This window comes from Diorhabda sublineata, chromosome 4 (assembly GCF_026230105.1).
Source record: "Diorhabda sublineata isolate icDioSubl1.1 chromosome 4, icDioSubl1.1, whole genome shotgun sequence".
Lineage (NCBI taxonomy): Eukaryota > Metazoa > Arthropoda > Insecta > Coleoptera > Chrysomelidae > Diorhabda > Diorhabda sublineata.
In genome coordinates, this window is record NC_079477.1 from 10158226 (window position 1) to 10184907 (window position 26682).

The window sequence follows — 26682 nt, forward strand, 5'->3', positions numbered from 1 at the left end:
CTTTTTTTTTATAAACAAGAGTTGGGGCAAAAGGCATATAACACACTAGTTTATTGCGATAGCATACAATGCAATTTTGCCTTCATGGTGCAAAAGATTAATTAAATTAAATATCCCTAAATAGTTTCAAAGTAGTTCTAGCTACCACACGCTATCAACGATATGGAAGGCCTAAATAGAATCAGCATTTGCCACACCGCGTGTGAATCGGGTCACCTGTTGTTGCACAGCATTAGCAATCCCCATTTTGCAAACCACTTACCACATACTGCTTTTTATCGCGAGATGTTGCACCAATTCTTCTCATCCCCAACGTTGAAGGGTTACTTCAATCTTGGTACTACCAGCTATCACACACTATACCTGCAGAACTTACAACACACATACGTTTATGATTCGTTCTCATATCTACAAGAGAAAAATGGTTGCTATGACATATGCCCCAACGCTCGTATTTATTTAATCAAATGATATTTTTAATGTCTTTATTTGTCATTTTTACTGATTATGAATTGAAATTGTGATTTATTATTAACTTCTTGAATTGCTATATACAATCCCCAGCAAAATTAACGCTATTTCCTAATTTTAAAAAATATTCCAAATAATTTGAGCAAAATATATTAAGGTGGAGTTAAACTCATTTTTAAAGTTTTAATAAAGTTACGAGCTAGGTCGTGTTCTTCAAGAAAATGATCTAAATAATTTCTTACATTTTAAGAAATATTTCCATTTTTTGCACGACAGCTAAAAGTATTGATAAGTTATTATTAATCCTAAAAAGATAATTTTATTTCATGTAGAGATATTGAAAGTTATAACCAAAACAAGATAATGCGTTTTTTTGCTGGGCCGCTCTTTTTATTTTGAGCAATTAGTAAATCTGTTTTGTTATTTTTAAGGTAGGCCAAGCGCCACAGAAAAAAAATAGGTTAATAATGCCAAGTTCTAGAGAACGGATTTTTTTAATATGTCAGGGGTGTCTCCTGAATGTAAACCAAGCGGGCGTCATGGGGGGCCGCCCGCATCAGCCGCTATATTGAAAAACACGTTGTATTCACCATCACACTATTTTTAATTTTAGTTGATTCACTACACAGTTTTATTGTCATTTTATGCCATTTTATGCGTTATGAAACGTTTTTCGTATACAACGAGCAATATTGCCACTGATAATGTACGAGGTGCAAGTTCTATCAACCTGCAGCTCTTAAACTATAAATGTTACGGGAAAATTTATAGGAAATTTCATGCTCTACAAATTCAGTTATCACCATTATTAATTTATCATGAACCGAACTAAAACCATATTGTAAAAAGTTGTAATTAAAAACCTATGCGTTATACAAAAAAATTTTAAATAAAAAATATGGCAAAAATTAGTCTCTATAAAAATTTACTCCATATTTTTGTCGTACGATGCGCGGTTCGCGAGATATTCAATAAAACCCACTTGGATTTACATTCAGTAGACACCCCTGAACATATTGTAAAAAAAATTTGTTCTCTAGAACTTTGCAAAAAGAAGTATCCGGCGCTTGGTCTAAGGGGTAAAAATCTATTATTTTATCTGGATTAGCATTGTGTTTTCAATATTTGAATAGAATTACTTTGGTGTTCATTTTGAATCAAACAATAATTATTATTACAATAATTCTATCAAATAATAATAATGTTATGATTCTTGTGGTTCCTCTAAAGTAACTTGACTGAAATTACTTACTTATCACAAAGTATATCGTTGGGTTGAGTAATTTATTACAATGGATTGGATTCGTATCTACTGAGATAATTATTTCTGGGTAACATATTTTAAGCAAATATTGTTGTATTCAAATCAATGCGGCGCTGTTGATCCAGGTAGCATAATATTTTCAATTTATTTGAGTTAGTTAAAAAAACGAAGTCTGGAATGGAAAATATATTTGAATGCTACAGTGATAAAATCATTTTATGTAAATGACATAAGATAATTAGAATTAAATGTTGAAAGAAAACTTAACAAAAGGTGTCTTCATCCAGAAAACAGTGGCAGAGCTGAAATGGATCATTATTTCTTGCATCGTGATTAATACATGATCTCAGCTGTATACACAGGATGTTCTACCGAACACAAACTACTGATGATAGATGGGATTGCTCATGTAATCTTATTTATTTTTATCCAAAAGTTCCTCCTAACAGAGTAAGTGTCCTTTGAAAATGACGCTGTCAAGTCAATTTTTTACTCAAAACTGAAAAATGTTATTTACAAACTCAAACTTACACTTTATAAATGTAAATTCGAAAAACTAAGGTATTTCAAACAAATGCTTCTGTTCTTCTGTTACCCCGTTTTTACGAAAAATCAATAAACTGGGGATTATATATATATATATATATATATATATATATATATATATATATATATATATATATATATATATATATATATTATATGTACTAAGTTTGAAGTTTTTACGATACGATACAATTTATTAACTAGTATAAATACAATAGCATTTGTGTAGACCCGATAGTAAGGCAACGCACAAATCGGGACTCGTATAGCACGTGTGAGGTGACGTAAATTAACGACGCAGCGCGACCTGACACAACACGCGTGAGTTCACAGCCGTGTCCCGCTGTGGTTCAGACACAGTTTGCTGTGCCACACGTGTGAATGACTAGAAAGTCTCCTCAATTTTTTTACGAAAAAATGATAAAAGAAAAGTTAATAGAGGCGGTAAGGAAACACAGAGAGCAAACTGGTTTGGATTAATTTAATAATAATTAGCAAAATTAGTATCACTCATTTTAATTGTAATTGTAAATTGTCCACTTTTTGTCTCTTCAATAGAATAAATTTATTAGCTGATTTAAATTTTTTCCTCAATGAGAAATAAAACATTTCCTCCTCAGCATCATCCGATTCTGATTAGGAATTTAAGTTCAATAACAACAGTGGATCAAAGTCAACCATCTTGATTTGTAATTAAGAAGAGTGGGCATCATTGTGCTCCTTTAATACATTTTCTATCATTCAGAACCTCTAAAATTGATATGGTCACATAAAGTAATTTGGTTCTCATTAGTAGTAGCACTAGGGATCTAGTTTCACTTGTAGATCAACAACTACAATTTTTTATCATACAACAGTTAACGATAAAGTAATCTATAAGCTGTTTTGTTTGGTTAATATATTTGTAGATGTATAAATGTAGATTTGTATAAATATTAGATAATAATATTCTTCAAAACAAAAATTTTTTATGTATTCTGAATGAAAAACAGCTACTTCCGTGATTGAATGCCTTGACATATAATAAATTATCATTCCCTCAGAAACCACGACAGTGGTTACCTCTATTTTCTTTGGGTATCATGTCTTTTTGTTAGAATTCACATGCAGAAATGCATAACTTATTGATCGATTTTGGCACCAATGCGCCTCTTCAGTACAGCGTACATGCTTTTAGAGTTAGATTTGCTTACTGTATTGTGGATGATGAAAAGCAAATCTTGTGAATATGTTTTTTATTTTTCTAACAAATCAAATATATATGTAAGAATGAAATAAGTAAGGCTAAAAATTGAAAGACATGTAGTCTCCAACTACATAAAAACAATTTTGCAATAAAATTGCTTTGAAAGTTCATAGAACCGACTCATATTTTCGCATTCTTTTCAGTATGCAAATCTAAATCCTTGTTATACAGTCTAATGTCAAGTTTGTTATATTGTGTTTTATGTAGCCTGGGAAATGGTAAAATGAATCTACCCGTTCCTTTGTGTGTATAATTGTGAACATCAGAAGGAATTTCCTTATCTCATACTCCCCTAAGAATAGATAGTTTTTCAAATATATACATGCAAGGCAATGGCAGGATTCCATATTCCATGAAGAGTTCCCTGCAATGTACTCGATTTCTTGTATTGTAAATGATACGCAAGGCAGTCTTCTGAAAAATAAAAACCCTTTAAATTCTGCTAAAGTTGCCCTATAGAGGGATACCATAAACCAGATGACTGTATCAACGCAAAGTAAATCAAGCTGATTACGCGATTACTGCCAATAGAAGAGCGCAATTGTCTCATTACCGAAAACTGTGATAGTGAGTCTATATGCTCACCTTTATTGATCTAATGTGATTTTACAAGTTTACATACATATTCCTCTCTAGATATATTTTAGGTAGCAGATATGTTTAAAAATTTACTTAATAGCTTCAACTTCAAAGGGTGTTTGTTCCCCCGGGCCAAAATACTTAAGGGGCCTATGTAAGGCGGGCGTTTTACGTGAATTCTTACATAAAGTTGATTTTTCATTATAGTCAATTTATTCATTATTTCTAACTAAAAATAGTACAAAATTACGTTCATAAATTAAAAACATTTTTTTCTTATTTTGCTACCTACAAATTCTTCAATAACACTAGTGCAGTCAATCGATTTCAGTAGCTCATTTTCAATACACAATACGCTATATTGATTTAGTTTTTTTTGAGTCATTGTGGTTCGGTGGTCATCTTTAATTAAGGAGAGCCTTGAAAAAGATCTTTCCCCACTAGCATTTGATGGCATTATACTTAAAAATATTCGCATAGCGAATTTATGTTGATTCTGAACATTGGCTGAACATGGGATGTATTTTTTCGCTTGCATTCATATGTTTAAAAATAAATCATATGGCTCGTCCGAGGCCCCCCCGCAGCGGGGGTCCCCAGCGCACGCCCGGGTTGGCCCATGCCTACGTCCGGTTCTGTTTTTGGATAAAGGTAAATTGAGTTAGATGGACATACAATTCCATGTAGTATATATAATTTGCATTTGAAAAGAGTTGATAGACATCCTGTATAAATTGAGTATGTGACAGATATCTTTGATAAATGTACATTATAGCTATCTATTTGTTTACTTTAATTTTGTGCAATTATATATTTTACTTATTATTAGGCAGTTTTTCTTTCATATATTTATTTTGATATAAATTGTGTATTTGAATTGTATTTAATAAAGTATATTGTGTATAGTTAATTTTCTTCAATCCTTGCAGTTTTCATTGTGAATCTGAAAAGTTGGTAAAGGTATTCAGACAACCTTTTTTCATATAAAATAAGTTTATTACATCGATTTTCATACATTGGTATATTATGTAAAATTCAACTTTGAGAGAGCTTTGCTAACAAGTAAAGTTAAGAGCGACCAAAATGTACCAAACCATTTGTATTGGCAATTAGGTGGTTTGAACTAATAGAACAAATTCTACACAATTTACTTGGTAACAATTGAAAAAACACGATAACTCTTCATAACTCTTGTAATTCTACTTAAAGAGCATATTAATTGCCAAATTTTTGGAGATACAGATTCAAGTCGCCAATCATTTCTAAAAACATGATAAACGTTTTAAACCTCAGCAGAAGCAGTTTTGACCTTAACACTCCTATATTCGGAACAAAACAGTTTAGAATCCAACAATATGAACAATGTGTAAATGTAACGCCTCTGGCAGAGTGAAGGTATCGGGGTCTCTAGGCACAGTTTTTACTGTGAACACAGACTTGCGTCAGGGAGACCCACCATCGACAATTTCTCACTGGAAGATGCCGGAAGGAGCATCCCAACGAATCCCGGAGGAACTATTTGCAATAGGCTCACACAGCTCCTCGCCTTTGCGGATGATGTTCAACAGTTGACATCATGGCACGATTCACTCCCTCTAAGGAGCGGTTGAGTAGTTCGCCCTGTGTGTCACCAATCCAAATATCTTGAGGCATTAATAACTAAAGATAATGAAGTGACAACAAGAGTTGCTGCGGGGAACGGATATCTCTGGGGAATCCAGAGAACGCTCAAGTTTTGAGGGTAGTCACATGGATGCGAGACATCAACTGTGACGATAAGTGAGCGAATTTGCTGGCGTTCATCTGAGATGGCTGGGACACGTGGAGAATATGCCTTCTGATCGATACCCGCGCAGAGCCATGTATGGAGTTCCTGAAGGACAGCGATTGAGAGGAAGAACGCGCCTTCGATGTTTAGAGCATGTTGAGGCGGATCTGCCCCAGCTAGGGGTTATCAAACCCCAACATCAGTTGGAATCATCATTCTCAGGACAGAAAGGATTAATAGACGATTTTGAGAAAGCCCTGGTTCTCAAAGTACCGTAGCGCCGGTTAAACAAGTTAATGTAACGAATCTTAGATAAATCAACAGATTGCATTAACAGGTGTGTATAAACAATGGTTCTATTACTCCAGATTAATTAATAGATAGTAATTATTCCGTTTTTAAACGAGTGAGAATTTAAGTTAACAATTCTGCAGCTTCCTGAATGGTCAGATCACATCTAGTTTGACTCGGCACGTTCTATGTATAAAGAATTGCTCTATAGTAGTGGTTTCTTGATATTTTATGAAAAAAAATAGCACCTATTTGAAAAATGGGTTCTGATACGTCGTCGTCCCCAACAACAACTCAATGTTTATTTAAGTGATTCATTCTTTCCAGGGACTTCTAGTAACATGATTCAGGTTTTTTGGAAAATGTTCAAAATTTAAAAACAGACTAATGGTAGAAGGGAACAATTTGCCCCGATAATAATCCATTTGAGGTAGTTTTGTTTAAAAACAAGTAGACTGAGACAAAATGAATAGTTTGAGGGACGGTCTTCAAATAACGAAAATCTTATCAGTCACAAAAAAAATAAGAGACGCCCCAATGCGCACTAAATAGTTAACCACAGGTCCGTAGTACAATAGTTAATTTTCAGAACCAGTGAATCATTTAAAAGTATAGATAAAATAGGGTATTATACATATTACGTACTTTTAGTAGTTTCCTGGTTCACAGTCAGTAATTAGTTGTGAGCTGTGCAAGTGTGCGGTGTATTAAGGTCAAATTATTCTTCAATAAGTTTTGTGGATATTAAAGTATGTGGTAACTCGGACTTGAAGATCAACCATCAACACATCGATTTGCAGATTCAGTATACGCCCTAGAGCGTAGCAGAGAGAGAAAGAAAGACCAAACAGTTGAAAAGAGACATCTATCAACATAGCACTCTTATTTGAATAGCGCCATATCCATAAAAAAATTTAAAATTGACGGTATCCGTCCAATGTATACTTCTAGATGAAGTTTACAGGATTTAATAGTGGCATATCATCAGTACTAACAGATTCCGCGTGAGGCGCAAAGAGTCACTATTACAATGAGTTACTCGCGTATGCAGCATGTACAGTGCGCCAGTATATCATCTCATTTCGACTAGGGATGTTGCAAAAACAGAGCTCTACTTCCATAACCTGCAGTGATTTTTATAATATAAAGAATCTTCAGACGCAGACATAAATGGAATAAAAGTTTTATGTTGAAAACCTATGAGAAGATTGCCAAGAGGTAGTTATAAGAAAAATAGGAAAAAAATAACTCTAATTTGGTTCTCATCCTGGCCTACACAAGTAAGCCAAATATTTAAGCAAATAAAAAGAAAAGCTTATTATCTTTATTTGAAGACATTGTGATTTCCAAGTCTTACCTACGTATTTATCAGGATATACTAGATTTAAGAAATTTATTTTAATTTGAAATCCTTGTTTCATGTTGCTGAATATTATTTTGTTTTTTTATATGTTGTTCTTTCTTACATTAAACAGAGATTTACAAGTTTAAACACAACTTTTGTGGGCAAGTTTTAGTTTAAATACTTTTGGGTTTGATAGTTTTGTGTTATTTTCTTATATGAACTAAAATACCTATAAAGTCGTATTTCGTTTTATTCCTCAATAAGTCTAAATAAACTTATCACAAGTAGTGTCATATCATTAAAAAAAAATTAGAGCTGCCTGTAGATTTTACATCACCAATCAGGTAAAGACATCTTCGAACTGTATGTTCACCGAATTTGTTACGCCTAAGTACAGAATTAACTTATCCAAAATACAATTCATTTACAATCGTTTTTGTTTTGGTTTCCCTGTAAAATTGGCATTCATGAATTTATGGCACTACTGAAATAGGGGTGCATTATGCTCAAAAAGTTATTGTAACTGTTTTTAACCGATTTTGTAGTCGAGGAATATCCAGAAGAGATGCTATCCAGGAAACAATATTTTTGGCAAATACTTCTCAAACTACACTTAACAAAATATTTTAGTGAAATTATCTTGGCTTATTATATTAAGTACAAGTGTGTACAATTCTCATTGATGGGTTCGTTATTTAGGTTTGTTGTAAGTTGATTATGTAAGAACATCTGTCATAACATTTTAGATATTTGATGACCGGCATTATATATGCATATTAGTGCTTGCAACACAATGTGTATGTAAATACCTATATCATTTAGAAAGCTACCTATCATCGTGAACGTTTTTGTTTCTATGTTATATTTATGTTTCAATAGTTATGTTTACTACACTTTAGTCGCTTTTTTTATAACAAAGCACAATAATTTGTGCCATTTGCAGGAGGTGCTCTAAATCCGTTGCAAAATTATAAACAACTTGAATCGTTCATTTTATAACTGATCTACTATATTATTCTCGCATGGTTTTTAAATGTATCCCTATTTGAATGATTGAATTAGTAATTATCAAAATTATATTTAAATAATTTCTACTACCCAATTAGCTTGTTTTGACCTACATCATACATTACAACTTGAATTGCTGGAATTGGGACATACATACACATTAAATTAAATGTGGTCCTGCTGATTGACATTTTTCAACAAAATTTGATTTCTGGTAATATTATCGTTCAGAAAGTGAAGGTCAATTTTTAAAAATAATCGAGAGATTAAAAAAAACAGAATGCCTTACAGAGAGAAAAAATTTCAAATTTCCACTGATACAACCTCTAGTTTTATTATATCAGGTCATTTTTTGTTAGAAGAAATAAACCAATATAAAACAATATAGCAAATCTAGTCATACTTTTAATTTTTCTTCTGTTCAGAATTTTGCATCGAATGTAGATAATTCCTGTATAACTTTCCAAATAGGGTGTATAAAAATATTAACTCAAACAACTATTTGGATAAATATGTTTCTACTCTATCAGTCTATTAACAAGACAAATAACATTGCAGGGAAATCTAGAAAAGATTATTTAGGACTGGGAAACAAACTACTCTTGATATAAGTCGCAACAATTTACAGTGTCAGATTTTACAACAGGTAACTTTAATCATAATAATTGCAATACTTTATGTGGTTAAGTCACTGCTATGGTATAATAACCAAACTAATTTGAGTACACACTTCATTAATACATTAATGGGGTTCGGAGAATAATTATTAACCAGTAGTAGCCTTATTTGTATTATACTCTTATGTAGGAAAAATATACTCCGGGTTAACTGAATTACAAGGTTAAAACAGTAGATGCCTATATTACAACCGTTATAATTACTACCAATAGTATTTGATGTATCAAATGAAAAACTAGTTAGATGTATCTTATCAAAATGCTTGCCTCTTAAAAATATTGTGTGGTAGTGAGTGGATGACTAACGAATTCGAATGGCAGTCTTAATATCCTATTGTAGGAACTAAATGAAAGCATCTACTCAATCAAATTTTAATTTGAACTAGATTATTAGAATGTAATCGGTGGATGCCTCTTATGAAAGAAGCTTCTCTTCAAAGCAGCAACTAAGCATTAGATTATATATAAAAAACTTTATGTTTAGATAGACAGAAGCAAGTCAAACAAGATACACTTCTGAAATTTCTATATGATTAAGAATTACATTTTAGTAAGCACCTTCTCGCTTTTTTTATAATGTTGGTAAAGTAGTAAAAAATTTTATGTATTTATAATATATACAAATTATAAAAACTGACACTCTATGGAAGATTTTATATTAACAACAGTATAACAAATAAGAACGGTTTTTGTCGCCACAATAAAGCAGTTTATAGTGAAATTGTAATGCTTAAGCCAAATATTTGAATCTCATATTTTTTTAAACAATATGTTATTTATACCTCTCTTACACTGAGATCTTTGTATTAATGACATTGCTTATTCTAATAGTTTTTCATATAGAAAACAGATACTAATACTAATTGACATTTACAAAAGATGCTTTTTTCAACAAGTTGTAAAAATAACAATGGAAAGAAAATCTAATTTAAGAATTTCCTGTCAACTTAAATATTTTAGAAGAGAATAACTATATCACACATATTAATATATCTTTGAATCGTATCTTCTTCTCATTAAATATTACATCAATAAAACAGTTTTCTAGATAGGGAACTTCATGATATGGTACAATTTTCAAGAAGGATATATTGATAAAATGTTTCATATTAATATGTATTAGTTATTCACTCGACTCTTTGAACACTTAACGTTAACAGTGATCACTACTTAAGAATCAACATATGAATTGCCTAGCTTTAGTGTTTGACCGAATTTTCGGTTTCAAGAAATCCAATGCCTGTTAAAAAATAAATATCATAAACTATTATATATAATTCACTGTTAATAATTCAATAGATAGTTTTTCCGAGTAGTTTCCTTTCCATTGCCTAAATAGTTACTCATATTTGACCATACCCAGATCAAAGCTTAATACAAGAATTTTTTCAAAAGTTTATCTACTAGAAATATTGGTCCATAACGATAAAAAGTAATTGGATCAATTATCTGAAAATTTTAATAAAACAACATTTATGTTTAGTCTCAAAAACAGCTTACAAAATTTTAAAATATGCCCACTATTTAATGAAATTTAGATATTAATACAGAGAAGTGTGATTTTTAAACCAAAAATTAAATTTGGCACATGGAGAGTTAGAATAAGTTCAAATACAACACTCAAAGCAGTCACTGAATAATTACCCTGTATTAATAAGTAGTAAGAGGTCCTGGGCAAAATAAACGTTGTATAGATTAGGATTTATCTCAAATACCTCTGTTATATTACTCGTACATTAGTTATTTTCGTTTGAATAGCAAAGGATATAATTCGAAAACTGCCAACTTTTCAATTTCAGAAAACTCAAATAAGCTGAAGATACAATGCAAACTCAATACTTTTCCTTCATTATAATCTCTTGAAAATAGAAAATGTGATGTATTTGTTAACACTTTCATTATGTAATAATGGCAACCAATAGTTTTTCTGTTGGTTTAAGAATTTGTAATTGGTAGTAATTTGTAAAGAAATATATTACATTTTAGCTGAGTATAGGAGTCAGTTAGAAAAAATAATCAATTACATATTTCATTAAATATTACATTCATTTATTACCATTGAAAAAAATTTAAACAGTTTCCTCATTTGTTCCAGATGGTTGCTACTGATATGAAAACGAGAATCAATGAAACTTATGTAGATTTGCTGATTCTTATTGTGGTATACCCTGAATTTAAATTATTATCTGTTTTTAATTAAAAGAGCCATTTTTGAGAAACCCGAATCACACTTAAAAATCTCTAAAACTTCTAAACGGTAATGATGAAGTACGATACTAGTCATAGTAAAATTATGTAGTCATCAAATAATGAACCACAAAATCATAAATAAGCTAAAACTCATATTTTTAGAGGAATGAATTAGAATTCTACTAGTATTTGGAATAATATCGAGATAAGATCTGTTTTAATATTTTTATAAAACCATAAATATGAAGACAAGAAATAACAAAACAGGCACAATTTACCTAATTGTTGGATCATTTATGTCACGAAAGCTGAGTAACACCATCTGTAATAAGAAATTTACAGAATTACCAATTAAATTCAAATTACTCCTCATAGCTTAAAAACAGAGTATTGATTGATTGGTAAGGCTTTATATTCTTGATTGGTAAGATTTGTCTGTTTTATTCAGCACTTTTTCAGTTCTCGTCAGGAATAAAGTGGTTGGTAGCTTGATTATTATTGCATTTGCAGTCAATTATTTCCATACCAAATAATTTTGTTATGGCTAGAATTTTATCCTTTGGGCCACTTTCAATCTTGTTCATTGTTTGGTTATTTATACAGTTGCAGTTTTTAAAAATCATTTTAATCTAAAATTTATTTTGTTGAAATAACTAGAGCTCATTCTATAGATTTTCAAAAATCTTTATTGAATACCAGATATGTAACAATAGTTTAATTCCAATGACCAAACTGAAATTGGTGAAATAATTATAATACAAACCCAACTTTTATCAAATTATTCATTGGAGCTTAGTCATTGTCACAGATTATTAAATACCTCAGAACCTTTTTTTTTTTAATAAAACTGATTATTGATTATTTCTTTGGTCGAATCCAATCTATATTGTATAAAGTTATTTTGTGCGTAGTATATATTTGATACGACAATTGCGATAAGAGTATACATGAACAGTTTTCAGTCAGTATTTTAGGAAAAGAAGGGTTTTAAATAGAAAGTTTAAAGATTATAGAGGCCTTGCTTCGTATTGTAATATGTATATACACTTTACAGTTAGGCCTTTACATCGAATAAATACTGTTATTTGAATTGATTTTTCAGTTGTGTTTATAAAATATGGATAATTATAATTCTACAAGTACTACTATTATTAGTATAATACAAATTATTTAATTTTTGGACTAAATCCATATTTACTTATTTTAAATATTATTTATATCATGGTTAAAATGGTATTTTAGTATTTACTATTGAGGAAATTTTAATTTTAAAATCACAACTGATCAATTACAAACAGTTCCTAATCATTTTGCACAGCACATTCGGCAGTAGCCAATATCACTATATGTATTGCATTTGATGCTATTTAACAGAATTATGTGAATTGTAATGCTACAGCAATTGTTTGAAAGGAATCTCAAGAAAAGTTGTTCAGTAAACTGAAAATTTACATTTTCTCTGAATAAATAATATATAACAATTTACACAAACGAATTAGTCATCGTTTGTTTAATCCGTCATGTAATTCATGTAATATTTTGAAAGATAGCATTAGAAAATAATTTTCATAAAGGTACTACAATTCAAAATTTCAATTGCTTTCAGCATTAAAATCAATAAGTATGGTATTCTATCTACAAACAACAAATGTATTTACTGTAATACAATCCAAAAACTGGATTATTAGTACTCAGTTTGGATGGTATTACAATAAAGTATTTCTATCTCAGGAAACATCTGAATGTTGATGCCTCGTCTTTTTGTGTGCAAATGTGAACCAAGTCCCTACTCTTCTTCCCAAAGAATTATTCGAAGTTGAATTCAGTTGCAGAGTTGATCCCATATAACCTGAATCGTGTTTGTAATTTTTACCATCTTAAAAAAATGCCACATATTAAATTAATGAATAAATATTATTATGTATTATTAATATTAATAATGTGGTTACGTCGCCGTCACCAGTTGCTTTTGGTGAGAACATAGCCATAGGTTTGTACATTTACATTCTCACTAAATCTTACAAGAAAAGTAAAAGTGAGTTCTTATACTTACTTCTAGGTTTTCGAGGAGGTCTCCTCTTTGATCTGGCAGATATCCTTGCTAAATGCCTTGTTGAAGGAGGAAAGTCTAAACCGTCATCTTTGTCTTGAGCAACTAACTTTCTTTCTTCTGCAAACACTTTCAACCACCTTTGTTTGTCATTGGAAGATCGACAGCAGAACAATAACCATTTATCACGTATTAAACTGTATAACTTTATGGCGTGTCTCACAGTAACACCTAAGTGAGCATCTAAAATAAAAAATATATTGTTTTAAATATTCAAATGCTATATAAAACATATTTAATCCATTAGTCAACAACTGTTTACCAAACGTAATAACTTTAAGAAATGTGGATAATGATAAAAAATCGAAAATATACTATATAATCAAATGTATAAATCCAATTTCTAAGAAAACGTTATTAATGTTTAGCTTCTCAATTACCTTTTCCATCAGGTACGTCAATTACTTCACTAGTATCCAAACAAAATCTTCCTTTATATACATACGTATTTCTTTTAAGAATATCCTACAAGAGAAATAGTTTTTTGTCTTTCTTCTTGATAAATATTAAAATCTTACCTTTTTACAATAGACGATTTGATGATCAAATAAAAATAAGGTAATATTATTGGTCCACATACCAGTCGTCACTTTTACTACTTCCCCTTGATGAATTAGTTGAGAACTAATTTCTATAAGATCTTCACCCTAAAATTAAACATATTTTCAATCTGTCACATGAATCTAATTTTTGGACGTAACTATAAACATAATTAATTATATTTATCAAATGATTATAGAGTTGTTTTTTGGAGGGTGAGTACATTACTTTTTTTTAATTTACAATAATTTGGAGAAACTTTCAATCTTGATTCCGCAAAAATGGGCTCTTATATTATTTTAATATAACCGTGTTTGATTTATTTAAGTCTACTTTTCTATAAACAAAAATGCAACATAATAATCCTCACTCACTAATTACCCTTTGTTCATATGGGATGGGGTAGACTATCAAGTGAAGTGAATAAGCTCAATGTCTTGATAGTCACCAAAATATGAACTTCAACATCGTAACCTTTGGCAGAAAAAATAAGGTTCTCAATTCACCCCTATGAAGGGTTGCATTTCTTTAATATTCAGATATACTAATTTACATAACTCCAAATACTGATTTATTAAAAAAAGAATAACAAAGATATGAACATAAATGACAATAGATTCTTTGTGGACATTTTCAGTTAATTTTTGGTAAATAAAATTTCTGTATTATTTCAATTATTTCATGACAATAGAGTAATTAATATTAGTATTGAAGTAGATTTATTCAAAATTTTCGAACACATTAACAAAATGATTATCCCTACCTCCCAACCTTCAACTCTCTGTTGCCAAGCTGCCAATTTTTCCAAGCTTTCCATCCTTCTTTTCCTTTCATTAATAAGCATCGCAACACCACGCATAGCTTCTAAGGCTTCTTTAATATCATTATAGTCAGGGTGGTCAGCTTTTGTATATTTAAGTAGTTCGGCCAGCTGCAATGGATACTTACAAATCCTTTGAATAGGAGTAAGTAGATAACCATCCAGGGGGATTTCTATTAAACCCCTCATTAGTCTACAGGCTTCAAAGAACTTACTGTAATTTTGAAGCTGATACAGTTCTTGTAACGTAGCTGTTGCTATGGGATGACTATTGCAGTAATCGGAGTACATTTTGAAACCTGTTGCAAAAAGTTATTGGAAATTTATAAATGAAAATCAAACTTGATTAAAAGTAGTAGTGGTGTAACAATACCAGATATATTATTTAACTCATCATATTTAATTGAAAGGCTAATTGAAAATAATCCCACTTTCACAGTGTTCACTCTACTCTAGATAATTTGTTCTAAAGATTGTATGGATGTGAACAATTGAATTTGTTGTGAAGACAAAAACAAAGGTAAGTTATTATATCAAGGAATGAAAATAGAAAATTTTATTGACTGAGAAATTAAAATGCATTTTAAGTTAAGGACTATTCTGAAACTTAGTTTTATTATTTCCAATTCAACTTCTCATAAAAATTCTGAAAAATATCAAGTCAATATAATTGTATTTTGTCTAATATTTTAATTGATGGACTGTATTATACGTACAGTTAGTTGATGACTAAAAATAAATAAAGTCCCTGAGACGCACTTTGATGGTCATTTATTCAGTGTTTTGAGCTTTATTTTTTCTGTTAATTTGAAAATCTGTCTCAGAATTTCATTTTTTGTATATGGAAGTAAGAATTTAATATTGTGTGTTAATCCGACTCAAATTTATTGAAACAATAGGATTTACGATATATTTAAAAGCGATGGACTAACCAATAAGGCTTTTAACTGAACTTATAATCAGTAAGATGATTGAAAAGTGACTACAAATCATTTTTTCGGTCAAATAATAATGAAAAAGCAGTCTACTGTTATTAGTAGTTATTATGAGTTCAGAAAGTATATTTCTATTAATAGAAACTTTTCTTATTCCTGATATCTAGGCTTTATAAACAGAGAAATATTTTACTTTCAAATCAGTAAATGGCAGAACAAGAATAAGGTAATAAGGAACACTTAACCCCTGAAGGTTCCTATGTTAACATTCAAACAATCTGTTAAATTGTTATATTTACCAAGATCAGTTGAAAAAACTATTTGAAAAATAGATTTCACAATTCAAGAGTTGTAAAATCTCATTTGAAGTTGTTTTGTTAAGTTTTTGTGAAAACTTGTGTTAGATTTTAAATAATTTATGATACACGTACAATCAAAACTTTCAACAAAGTCTCTGTTGATTTTTGATAATCTTTCAATATATAGTGGGGTGTGAAATGAAAGGAAATATTTGATAAATATAGTAAAATGAAGAAGAATTATTCTCATATTAATGACTAACCTGAACGGTGTTTTAAAAAACATGATCCTACACAACTTTTATACGGCGAATCCCACTCAATGCATCCCTCTAAGTCTTTTAAAAAACCCAACTGAAATGTCAGTATATCTTCTAAATTTATAAAAATCGTATCTATGTGTTCTTTACTAAACATATCAGTTCTTTTACGGCATTCGGCTATATAACCCTCAACAACATCTTGTAACACTTTAACGAAATCGCGTTCAGTATGCACCAGTTCCCGCACCACACTTGTTCTCACTTGGTCATTTGATAAAAGAGAAATACTAGTCCTACGTCGTATTTGACATGGCATCCGCTCTCCCGAAGCCATTGCGGCAAGGCAATCCTCAACAGTATCTTCCTGGCTCACTCTTAATCTCACAAACTGAGCAGGGAACCAGCCGGATTTTCCATTGGTTGTACCCCACCACCAATCTCTAAAAAATAAATATTTTATTAATACCAGGAACTAAGACAGGATGTGAAAAATTCCCTATTCTGAAGTGAAACAATGTGGTAGTATTTTGTTAAATATTGGTAAAAAGAAAGTATAATCTATTTACCTGTTGGCAGTTTCCACAACTTCTATGACATCTCCAGCTCGAAATGCTAGTTCTTCGGATTCAATCGCCACGTGATCAAAAACAGCCTCAGCTAAGATAATCATCTCTTCATCTATAGCCATATCAAGAGATTTTTTTCTATCAACTAAAGATACCAATGAAGATTCAGAATCTGACATCATTTCATCATCAGAAGTTCCTTGGCGTTCGTCGTCACTGGCCATGTGGAATCCTAATTTCATACCTGAAAAAACGAAATTAGAGCTAGAAGTAGTAGTAGGGCAGATGTGGACAGACAGGAAAAGTTTTAGCAACGATTTGGAAAATCAAAAAGACTTGAGGCATAGTTCGTTCTAATGATGAAGAAGAAAGCCGTTAGCCTATGTTCAGCTCGATTACATCATAATCGTTTGACAAATGTTTCAGTACTCTTGTTAACAAATTCTATTAATCCATCAATAAACAAGTTTGTCAATTTTTTAAACATTTTCGTTATAGGTCACAGGATGTTCTGACCATTCCTCCTTCTTAACTGACTAATTTCAATTTCTAAATTACTCAAACAACTTGTAAACAGTCCTTAAAAAAGTTACTACATTTTCAGCATAGGGAGGTTCGTGATCTTTTTCGGCACTTTTGGGAACAAAACTTAATGTTAACGCGTCAAAATCCATGTTTCATGCAATCTTACTAAAGCGGCTATATTAGTAGAATAACAATACGGAGCATATACCTACTTTTAAAATATAAGGCAGTTCAGAAAAGAAGTAAATCATCGGAATAATTTTAGAAGAATTCATTTACAGAATGAACAAATAAACGATTTGTAAATTCAATTATTGAGATGTCAAGTTACCGCCAGTTGCCAAGTCAATCAATATAAAAACTAGGGTTAATAATGTACTTTCATTTTTTAATTGAATTTAAATACAAATTCACCTACCACCATTTTTTGCTCTTATTAAGGGCGACAACTTATCGATGTCTAACGGTTGACTCAGAGATCTTCGTAAGGTTCCTCTTCGTCCTAGACCACTGCTATTTCGCAAAACAACTCCATCAGGCGGCGTATCAGGTGGTTTTTTTCTTGGGCTTTGTGAACGACTTTGCATATTTGGAGGTCCCGGTGAAGAAAACATTCTACCGAAAGAGCGGTCCCAGTTTAAAATACGACGTCCTCCCAAGTCTGACCTAGTTCTACGAACTTGTTGGTGCTTAGCGTGAGCACGTTGTTTTAAATCAGCCTGTCATGAAAAAGAAAAATTAGTCCATAGAATAACAAGAAATAATAGTCATTTACTAGTAGGTTGAATATGTTTGAAAGAAGTCTTACTAAACAATGAGGAATAGAAGCGAGCATATCCTTAGATTAACTTGAGTTTAAGAGTTTAGTAAAACTTCTTTTCTCGTTTACAATACAAATTTTTGGTTGAGATTTCCATAAATTTACAATCTGGTAAAGTTTTGATTGTTAGAATAACAATAATAAACACTGGATCTATTTCAACTGCTCATAGTCTGATATGCTGAGACAAATAATGATAAGTTTGGATACAACTATTTGCGAAACGATACGTAACGAAAGACACCGTTGATGGCTTAGGTACTGAGCACTGCCGTAATCAATTTCATGGTAATGTGTTCAATAGGGCCGGCATCTATAAAGAAAGAATAAGCTGACTATTAGGAAAAATACGTTTTGCTTTACTTTCTACGCTTGCACAACCAACTTTGAAGAAACTGACCCGTTCGAGGTAATTTGGCTAGACTCTTCGGCAGGTGTCAATAACGAAGCAGACTGATATAATTTCTATATAGAATGCACAATTAAGTGCGTGTTTGAATTTACTCTAATATTATTGAGAAATCTCTTGTTACTAAATCTACAAAATATACTGCGTAGTCCAAAATAGAGCTACCGACAATGACTTGAATATTTTCATTCAACTCTGCATCATGAAATCAAATAAGTTTTATTGTGAAACATCTTCACTTTTGTTTGTAGATATAAAAAAGATGACAACGGATTTATGCGCGCGATTTGCATATATTTGAATTGTTCTGCAAATTCCTACTGCATTCTCAAGCTATGAGTTGTAGCAAAAAAAATAAATGCAGAATCGAATATAACATAAGATTAATTATAACAGATCAATGGATTGAAAGAGCTAAATTTTTGAGCGATTTTTCGGAGTGACTATACTCAAATGATATCTGATTGTTGAATTAAATAAAGAAGTATTATATGAACTATCCATATCTAAAAGTGAATCAAAAGCTTTAATAAATTGTTCAAAACGAATCCAAACAAAATTACGTATAATTCGATAAATTAATTATATCTTAGATTTTAAAAATAAAGCTCTAGCTTAACAATTGAATGATATAAAACAAGTTCATTATGAGTTATTTTTGAATTGATAAATTTTCAATGACGGAATATATTTTTAAAAAATATATAGAGTAATATAATTTGAAAATAACAGATACTTATCTTTAAGAAATAAGTACTTTATGGTTAATAGTCCGGGAGATAGCGTGAGAATTTTCTAAAAATTCACGTTACGAGTTTTATTGGATAAATCTGTGGAGGCTGTTCTCGCTTATTTTTTCGTATTGTTCGTACATATGTCAGTTCTTTGCTTCTAAGCTCAATCAGCAGTTCCATGGATGAAAACCAATTGTCCGCAGTAACGTTTCTGTTGGTTTGCATAATTGGAGTTACCAATTCTAAGACTGAGAGTGTTGGAATAGACAGCTTCTTAGGATTATCAGTATGTAATTTTTTTCCAGTATAAACGAAAGCGTTCAGAAGGTAATGAGTTTTGGAGTCACACAAGCATAATATTTTTATTCTGTAACGTTTAGGTTTACTCTTGATATAAACACGAAAACTGCATTTACCTCGAAATCTAACCAACATCTCGTCAACAGTAGTGTAAGCATATGGTGTATAATTGTCCTTGCAATTATCCATCAATTTCTGAAAGAGTTCAGATATAGGAGCCAGTTTATCACCCTCTGTTTTTCTTGCTTGCCTGGTTTCTGCATCATCATAACACAAAGCTGTTAACAGAAACAGAAACCGCTTCAAAGACATAGTGAGACGAAATATATCTCGTCCTGTGCCATCGGTATCCCATAAGGAACTTGCGTCTTCGTGAGGCGATTTGAAAACACCATGCATCTAAAGGTGAACCTGGTTTATTTACAGCAGCATTACCTTTGAGAGCTGGTAGTTTCATTATAATATTTTCCTTTCGTGTTCTAGAAGGTGCCGGTGGATTTTTTGACCATTTGAAGTTATTACGACCATAAAAGTATTCTCTCATTTCATCCTGAATAGGTTCTTCATCACTGGATCCTTCAATTTCCGTATCAGTTTCATGCTTTGAGTGCTCACTTTGCACTTTCACGTCACTAGTATCGTCATTATTATCCTCAAAAGTGTTTTCGAGGTCCACCTCATTGTCACTCAAGCTTTCCAAGTTATTAGCAATGTTTTCCAGTTCTTTATCACTAAGATATTTCGTCCTTTGCTATTTACGTATATAGTGGGGGAATACGTTCACGCGCGATATAGAGTGATGTCTACTCAGGAACAAATTACATGCTTGAAGTTGCTCTGGTTCATCATTGACCCAACCATACCAGTTGAGGGTTAAGAGGTGCTTATTCTTTGACTGACGATCATTACATCCACAAACAATGATTTTCTGTTTCTAGCATGCTTTAATTACTTTTACCTTTATGTTTGTGACTGACTTTTTGTTCTCGATTTTGACCTACTTTGAGCGATCAGATTTAATTTAAACCTCGCACAGATGTCACAAGACTGACGACATCCAAATAATTCGATTGAAATATCCGCATGAGAGTAAAAAAGATAGGGCAGATCCATAGTTACAACCATCTGTATAGATTAAAGAAGGGTTTAAAATTGGAAAATGAACTAATAAGCAAAAAATAGAATACAGTTTATAAACACCGCGTAACATGCTTTTAGGATTAGTTGTACTGAAAAGTAAATAATATATTATAGTTAAAAAAACTAAAAAACACACTTTTAGCAAGGAGGAGTAGGAATAAGAATTACTGATAAGAAAATTAATGTCATTATTCATAATAGCTAGTAAAAAATTATAATGAATGACATCGAGTCCTACATTTCGATATCACTATCATCAAAGAATTTCAAGCAATGAAAGTCTTATTACAGTAGTATACCTTTCATAACAATAACTATTCCGTCCATCAGGTAAAATTAACTGTAGTAAGAGCACCCTAATGGAGTTAAGTCAAATTTATTTGAATAAAAGAGGAATACTATTTCTGCTGTAGATATTACGACTAGTTTATTTAGTTTCTGTTCGGATACAGATATTTTAATAATTCTTCTGCGGAATATGATCATATTAAGATCAACCTAAAAATTCATTCGATATTCATAATTGAAAGTGCACGACTTTACATTAATGTCAGTTCTCTGTGAAAAAAATTAGAACCTTGCGTGCACTCTGCCAGATGCATTCACAGAATGAGTCTTTAACTTAACCCATTTTTCTGTAGAAATTAGAAAGTTGAGGACAATCCGAATCATTATTAAAAGCATTTACAAATATAGTAAATATAGAGAACTCTAATTTACATATATAAGAATTATTATGCCGAATGTGTGATCTCGAAGCAACCGATAATGTGAATACAGAAGGAATAGCAAAGTTCATCAAAACATATAAAAATAATGACCAAAACGACAAATTCATACTTATAATTACAATTGATGTGACGGTGCAATATTCCCTAAATAGACCATCTTTGGAGTCATACTCATTGATCAGTTCTTGTAATTAGTAATTACATCGTAGTTTTTTTAATCATTGACTACCTATTATTTGACCTAAATAAACTTATGTCTCCTTTTGCGTCAAAGAATAAATGGTCAGGTTAGTAATTATCCGAGTATACAAAGAAAAATTAGCATTATGAAAAAATGATTGAACTGATTCTAATGTTCTAGTTTTCTCAGCCTATTGTTATCATTAATTAAACATATGCATCATAACAAAAACAGTTTAACAAAACGGATATTATATATACATAACAAATAGGTGCCTATAGTTTAAATTTACTTTCTGATAAAATTAATCGTGACATTAGTGCCTTTAATATATTTAATCCTGATGATGTTTACTTTGATAAAAATTGACTGCATTTGAAGTATGAGTATTGATGATGTTTGTTGAATATTATTAAGAGTTCTTGGATTCTTCTCTACCGACTGTGGTATTTTATTTGTCGTATTCATTCTGTTTGCCATAGAATCATCCAAGTAGCTTCCTGCTACCCACGTGCTCTTCTAGCCCCCTTGTCACTTAAGAGTAGCAATATCTCCACCTGCATCAATCAACAACGTAGCAGAACACCTACGGTATATCCTGCTATATCCCGTGTATAGATTTGCTTTCGGTAACGTTAAGTATGTAGCTATTTGTTTTCTCATGTATCCAAATTATCTGTACATGCACTTGCCGTGTTGGTAATTTTCACGTAATATGTATTGAGCTTCTATTATGAAATTAATTATTTCTTGTCGAGTAAATTGTTTGGATTTCTTCAGTTGATAGGTGTCTCCTTATCGTTTGAGAAAAGCAACCACGCAGTTTCGAATATTCTTCTATATTTATTCCATTGTTCAATTTTTGCGTGCTCCTTAACATTGAGTAATCTTCTACAAGAACGAAGATTTATAATTTTTGGAAAATTTTGTGAAATAGGCTGAAAGAACGTTTTCAGAAAACGAAGATACTTCTCCGTTCCATGAAAGCAGCATATGTTTGTGGTGTTTCTTAGATTTTTTGGTGATAAATTGATAGCTGTTGCTATTGCAATTTCCACAATTGTCGGTGGCGTAGAGATTTCATCATTATTATTTTTTATTACTATCTAAATTCACTTTAAAAAGAAACTATACAAACTTATAATGCGATTCAATTTGTGCGACTTTCTGTCTGCAAGGTAATCTAATTCTGAGGATCCTGCAAGGCCCGTGGATTCCGATTTCAATGAGGTTAATGTACGTGACTGACATATAACTCCTTCTCGTTAATACAGCTGACGATAATTTTTTTTAAAAAAGAGATTGAAAAAATAATTTTATTGGGTATGAAAATCCGTGGAATATTTTATTTTATTTTTGTTTTCCTTTAGTTCTACTGCTATTGAAACAGATGACGTTTGGAGCTGATATGCGTTAGGGGAAAACTACTATTGTCATGATTTTCAGAGGATATAAAATAACTCGCTCAACTATAGTGCTACCTCCCGAACTAGAAAGTTCACAATCGTTGATCGACAAAATTTGACAACCAAAAATTATGTTATCTTCCTTCGTGGAAAAACGACAAACAACTGGGCACGTAGACCCTAAATCTCATAGAATTGAAAATGAATACCGTTATTCACCACAATAGGAATTTTATACGCTTCAACACAATTTCTAATGCCAAATGTGACAAAGAAGTTATTCACTAATAAATCTCAAGTTCTCACTATATTTTTAGGAAATAGTATTTGAAGTAAATGTATGATATTTCTATTGATAAATACAACATTCACCTGTATCCACTTCAAATAATAAGAGTAAGTGGAAAAATATCCAAACACAAAAGTGATGCAAATATCTTTTTTCATACTGTACTGTGAAGTCGTCTTTACAGTACTAATTTGTGTCCCGAAAATGGCACTTTACGGTATCCTTGTACATTACAGTATTCTTAAATTCTCCCAATCCCGTTTGAAATAATTAGAAATAATGAGAAATAAAAAATAAATTAACATCAATAACTAAAGTTTTATTCTAATTTTTGAATGTTAACACCAATGGCGCAAATACTATTACCAGAAAGATTTATTGTAGGAATTACTGGATGTACTTCTTTATTTTCAATAATGCTGGAAGATGTGTGGTTTTGGTTTAACACTTATACCAAATTTTCACCCCCTTGTATCATTCTTGCTATTTTCTTTTTGCTCTCGATGGATTCTACCACATATTTTTCAGCCACTGATGAGCCCGTCCTTCCGAAACAATTTTTTTGGGTGCTCCACCAACAGTGTATATTCCAGCTCTTTGACCGCATTTTCCTTGTCTGTAGTCTAATAAAAGTGTTTTTAGTGGAAGGTGTTTTTATATTTTCTGAACACATCCAAATATTTCACCGCATTGCTGTTGATCACAGTAAAAACACGTCGAACATGTGTGATTAATACGAACCACTAACCGAGAACCAGTATCCTCTACATCGTCTACTTCAAAATTATAAATGTCGTCCCTTCGACAACCTCGGGCAACTCCAATTAATACTATAACTTTCACCAGTAAATAGTCTTTGTCTGGGGCGTCCCTCATAAATGTTTCAACTTCTTCCTTTGTTAGCACCTTCGCCTGGTTTGGATGGTAATCTACACTTTGTTTTTTTTAAAAAGCTATTAACTTAGAATAACGGGAAATGTTAACATTCTCATTAACCATAATCATTGAGTATTTAGACCATAATGAAGAGCTATTTGATGTTTTTGACTGAAAATTTAAGAAGAGAATGCTTCTAAAAAGCAACTATTCTTACCACATCAAAAAAATAAACCAACATCACATTTTCATCAGCACTTTTCACCACGTCCACAAATAACTATTACTTCAAGAAAGAAAATAGAACGTAAAGGAATATAGTTTTACGATATTAATAGTAAGAAATAGTAACATTAATTGAGCCCCAGGTATTGATGGATGTTAAGGTGGGTCTAAAAAATTTGAATGGAGTACCAATGGCAAGCTAATATTCCAATTGTGTGTATTTTTGTATACAATTCCATCAAACCAACATATATAAAAAATGAAAATTTCACAATAATCACACGCGTAGAAAAGACGGTAGACATGTTAACATAAACTATTGTTAAATTTTGAATAAGTCAACCGTCTAAATCACATTTCCTCCCGAAGTATTCCACGCACGTCTCTTAGGAGATTCAGGGTCCTTAGATTGTTTTCAATAATAAACCAACAGAAATATCGAGGGTCGTCGTTTCGACTAAATGATTAGTCATAGTAAGATGCCTAAACTATAGTTGAGGACAAACAAGTTTTAAAAAGTACGCCAAAATTCGACTGACGGATTAGAGAAGAATGCCTCTAGCTCTTGCAAGTTATTTAATGATATAAACAGTGTATTTTCAATTTACGAAATTTTCAAAAAATAGCACAGATGCTGATTAATCCGTTTAACATAGCTGTACAATAAAACAAGTATGTAACATCAAAGTTCCTTTGATAATTCTAAGTTGCATAACATAAACCTTCTTTACGAGCGAGGAAGAATTATTTCATTGTCGTTATTCAATGTACTCTAGTTCTAAGTATTTGAACAAAAATAAAATAAACTTGTGATATTTTTGTACAGATGGGCATAGACATAAAATAAAATGAACACTCATATTAACAAGTAGACTATCCACTAAATACTAACGAGTACATTAATTAGGTGTGAAATGTAAAGTCAATATGCTAGAAATGTGGAAAGTTATAAAATAGGTCATTCTCTCAAAAATATCTGTTTTAGAAATGTTTTGAATACTTTTGTTATTTTTGTGTTTTTGGAAACAAATCGTAAACTCCAGCGTAACAAATTAAAAATTAAATTAGTCAGCAGGATTTTCGATACATGGAAATTCCCAAACTCGAATCGCATTATTAATAATATGTATTGTTCAATTTGTCGTAGGAAAATATAAAAATGTGAATACTTAGATCTAATATTTAGAAAAGACAAATATTTCGTAGGATCAATCTAGTAAAAATAGAACCCCAAGCCACAAACTAGCAGGGTACAAATAAAAATACATTTGAAATGAGGTCAAAAACAGAAAAATTATTAGATATTTTCAAAGGTGAAACATCCATAAATTTGATGAGATTAGCAACATACGCAATTTTTATTTCATTTGCTCGGCATTGATAGAAATACAGGCAATAAAGGTAAACTCTGATTATACAGTTGAAAAAGTATGACACAATCATTTCCAGTGATAGGAAAGCTGAGTTTAAAGGGTTATTGACAGTTTTTCAAGCTGGCACAATGTTTGCACTACTACTAACTTGGTTGGCAAAATCCACGTCAGACCGTGTGATTGTGGGTGTTGGTGTAGTGGTGGTGTAAACAGTGTTATCAGTATGAATATCACCAACAGTTCCAGAAATCCCATTTAGGTTTTCAGGTTGATGTTGATGAATTAAAGTAAATGTCAATTATCAAGCTGACAATTTTATACTATACGTTGTCGATTAAATGGTCCGTAGGCGCGGCATAACAGTTTTATGATTGCCACAATACATTTAAAATCACAGATGTGGAGGGTTTGCAAAGTACCGCAATAAATAATGCTTTATTATCAACGTGAAAGACCGTTTCATATAAGTAAAATGAGATTTTTTAGTTGGTGTGGTTATTAAACCAACCATTTTTCCACTTTATTTGTTCATAAAAAATTTAACATTTATTGTTCCACCGAAACTATTGGTAGTCCTTTAGAGAAAAACATAATCGCATACTATCAAACAGGTTCGTCAAAAACACTTTCAATCAATTTTTCATACGTAGAACGTTTACATTGTTTGACAAAGACTTCAAATGAGCTTCACACTTTGACAAACGCGGTTGTCAAATAAAGATTTGACGGAAAAATGCGCTTTACCATAAATATGA

At 31.4% G+C, this 26682-nt stretch overlaps 1 protein-coding gene across 1 annotated transcript in view; it reads right to left on the reverse strand.

The window, feature by feature from the left end:
- Positions 1 to 2436: 2436 nt before the first annotated feature.
- LOC130442985 (uncharacterized) overlaps positions 2437 to 26682 on the reverse strand; it is a 243292-nt gene continuing 219046 nt past the window's right edge. Inside the window, exons 11-18 of the mRNA XM_056777409.1 lie at positions 17862 to 18162; positions 16919 to 17162; positions 16353 to 16792; positions 14799 to 15154; positions 14014 to 14142; positions 13876 to 13960; positions 13439 to 13678; positions 2437 to 13261 (exon numbers count right to left, since the gene is read on the reverse strand). Coding sequence (XP_056633387.1) covers positions 13113 to 13261; positions 13439 to 13678; positions 13876 to 13960; positions 14014 to 14142; positions 14799 to 15154; positions 16353 to 16792; positions 16919 to 17162; positions 17862 to 18162 — 1944 coding nt within the window. The 3' untranslated portion in view covers positions 2437 to 13112. The remainder of the gene's footprint in view (positions 13262 to 13438; positions 13679 to 13875; positions 13961 to 14013; positions 14143 to 14798; positions 15155 to 16352; positions 16793 to 16918; positions 17163 to 17861; positions 18163 to 26682) is intronic.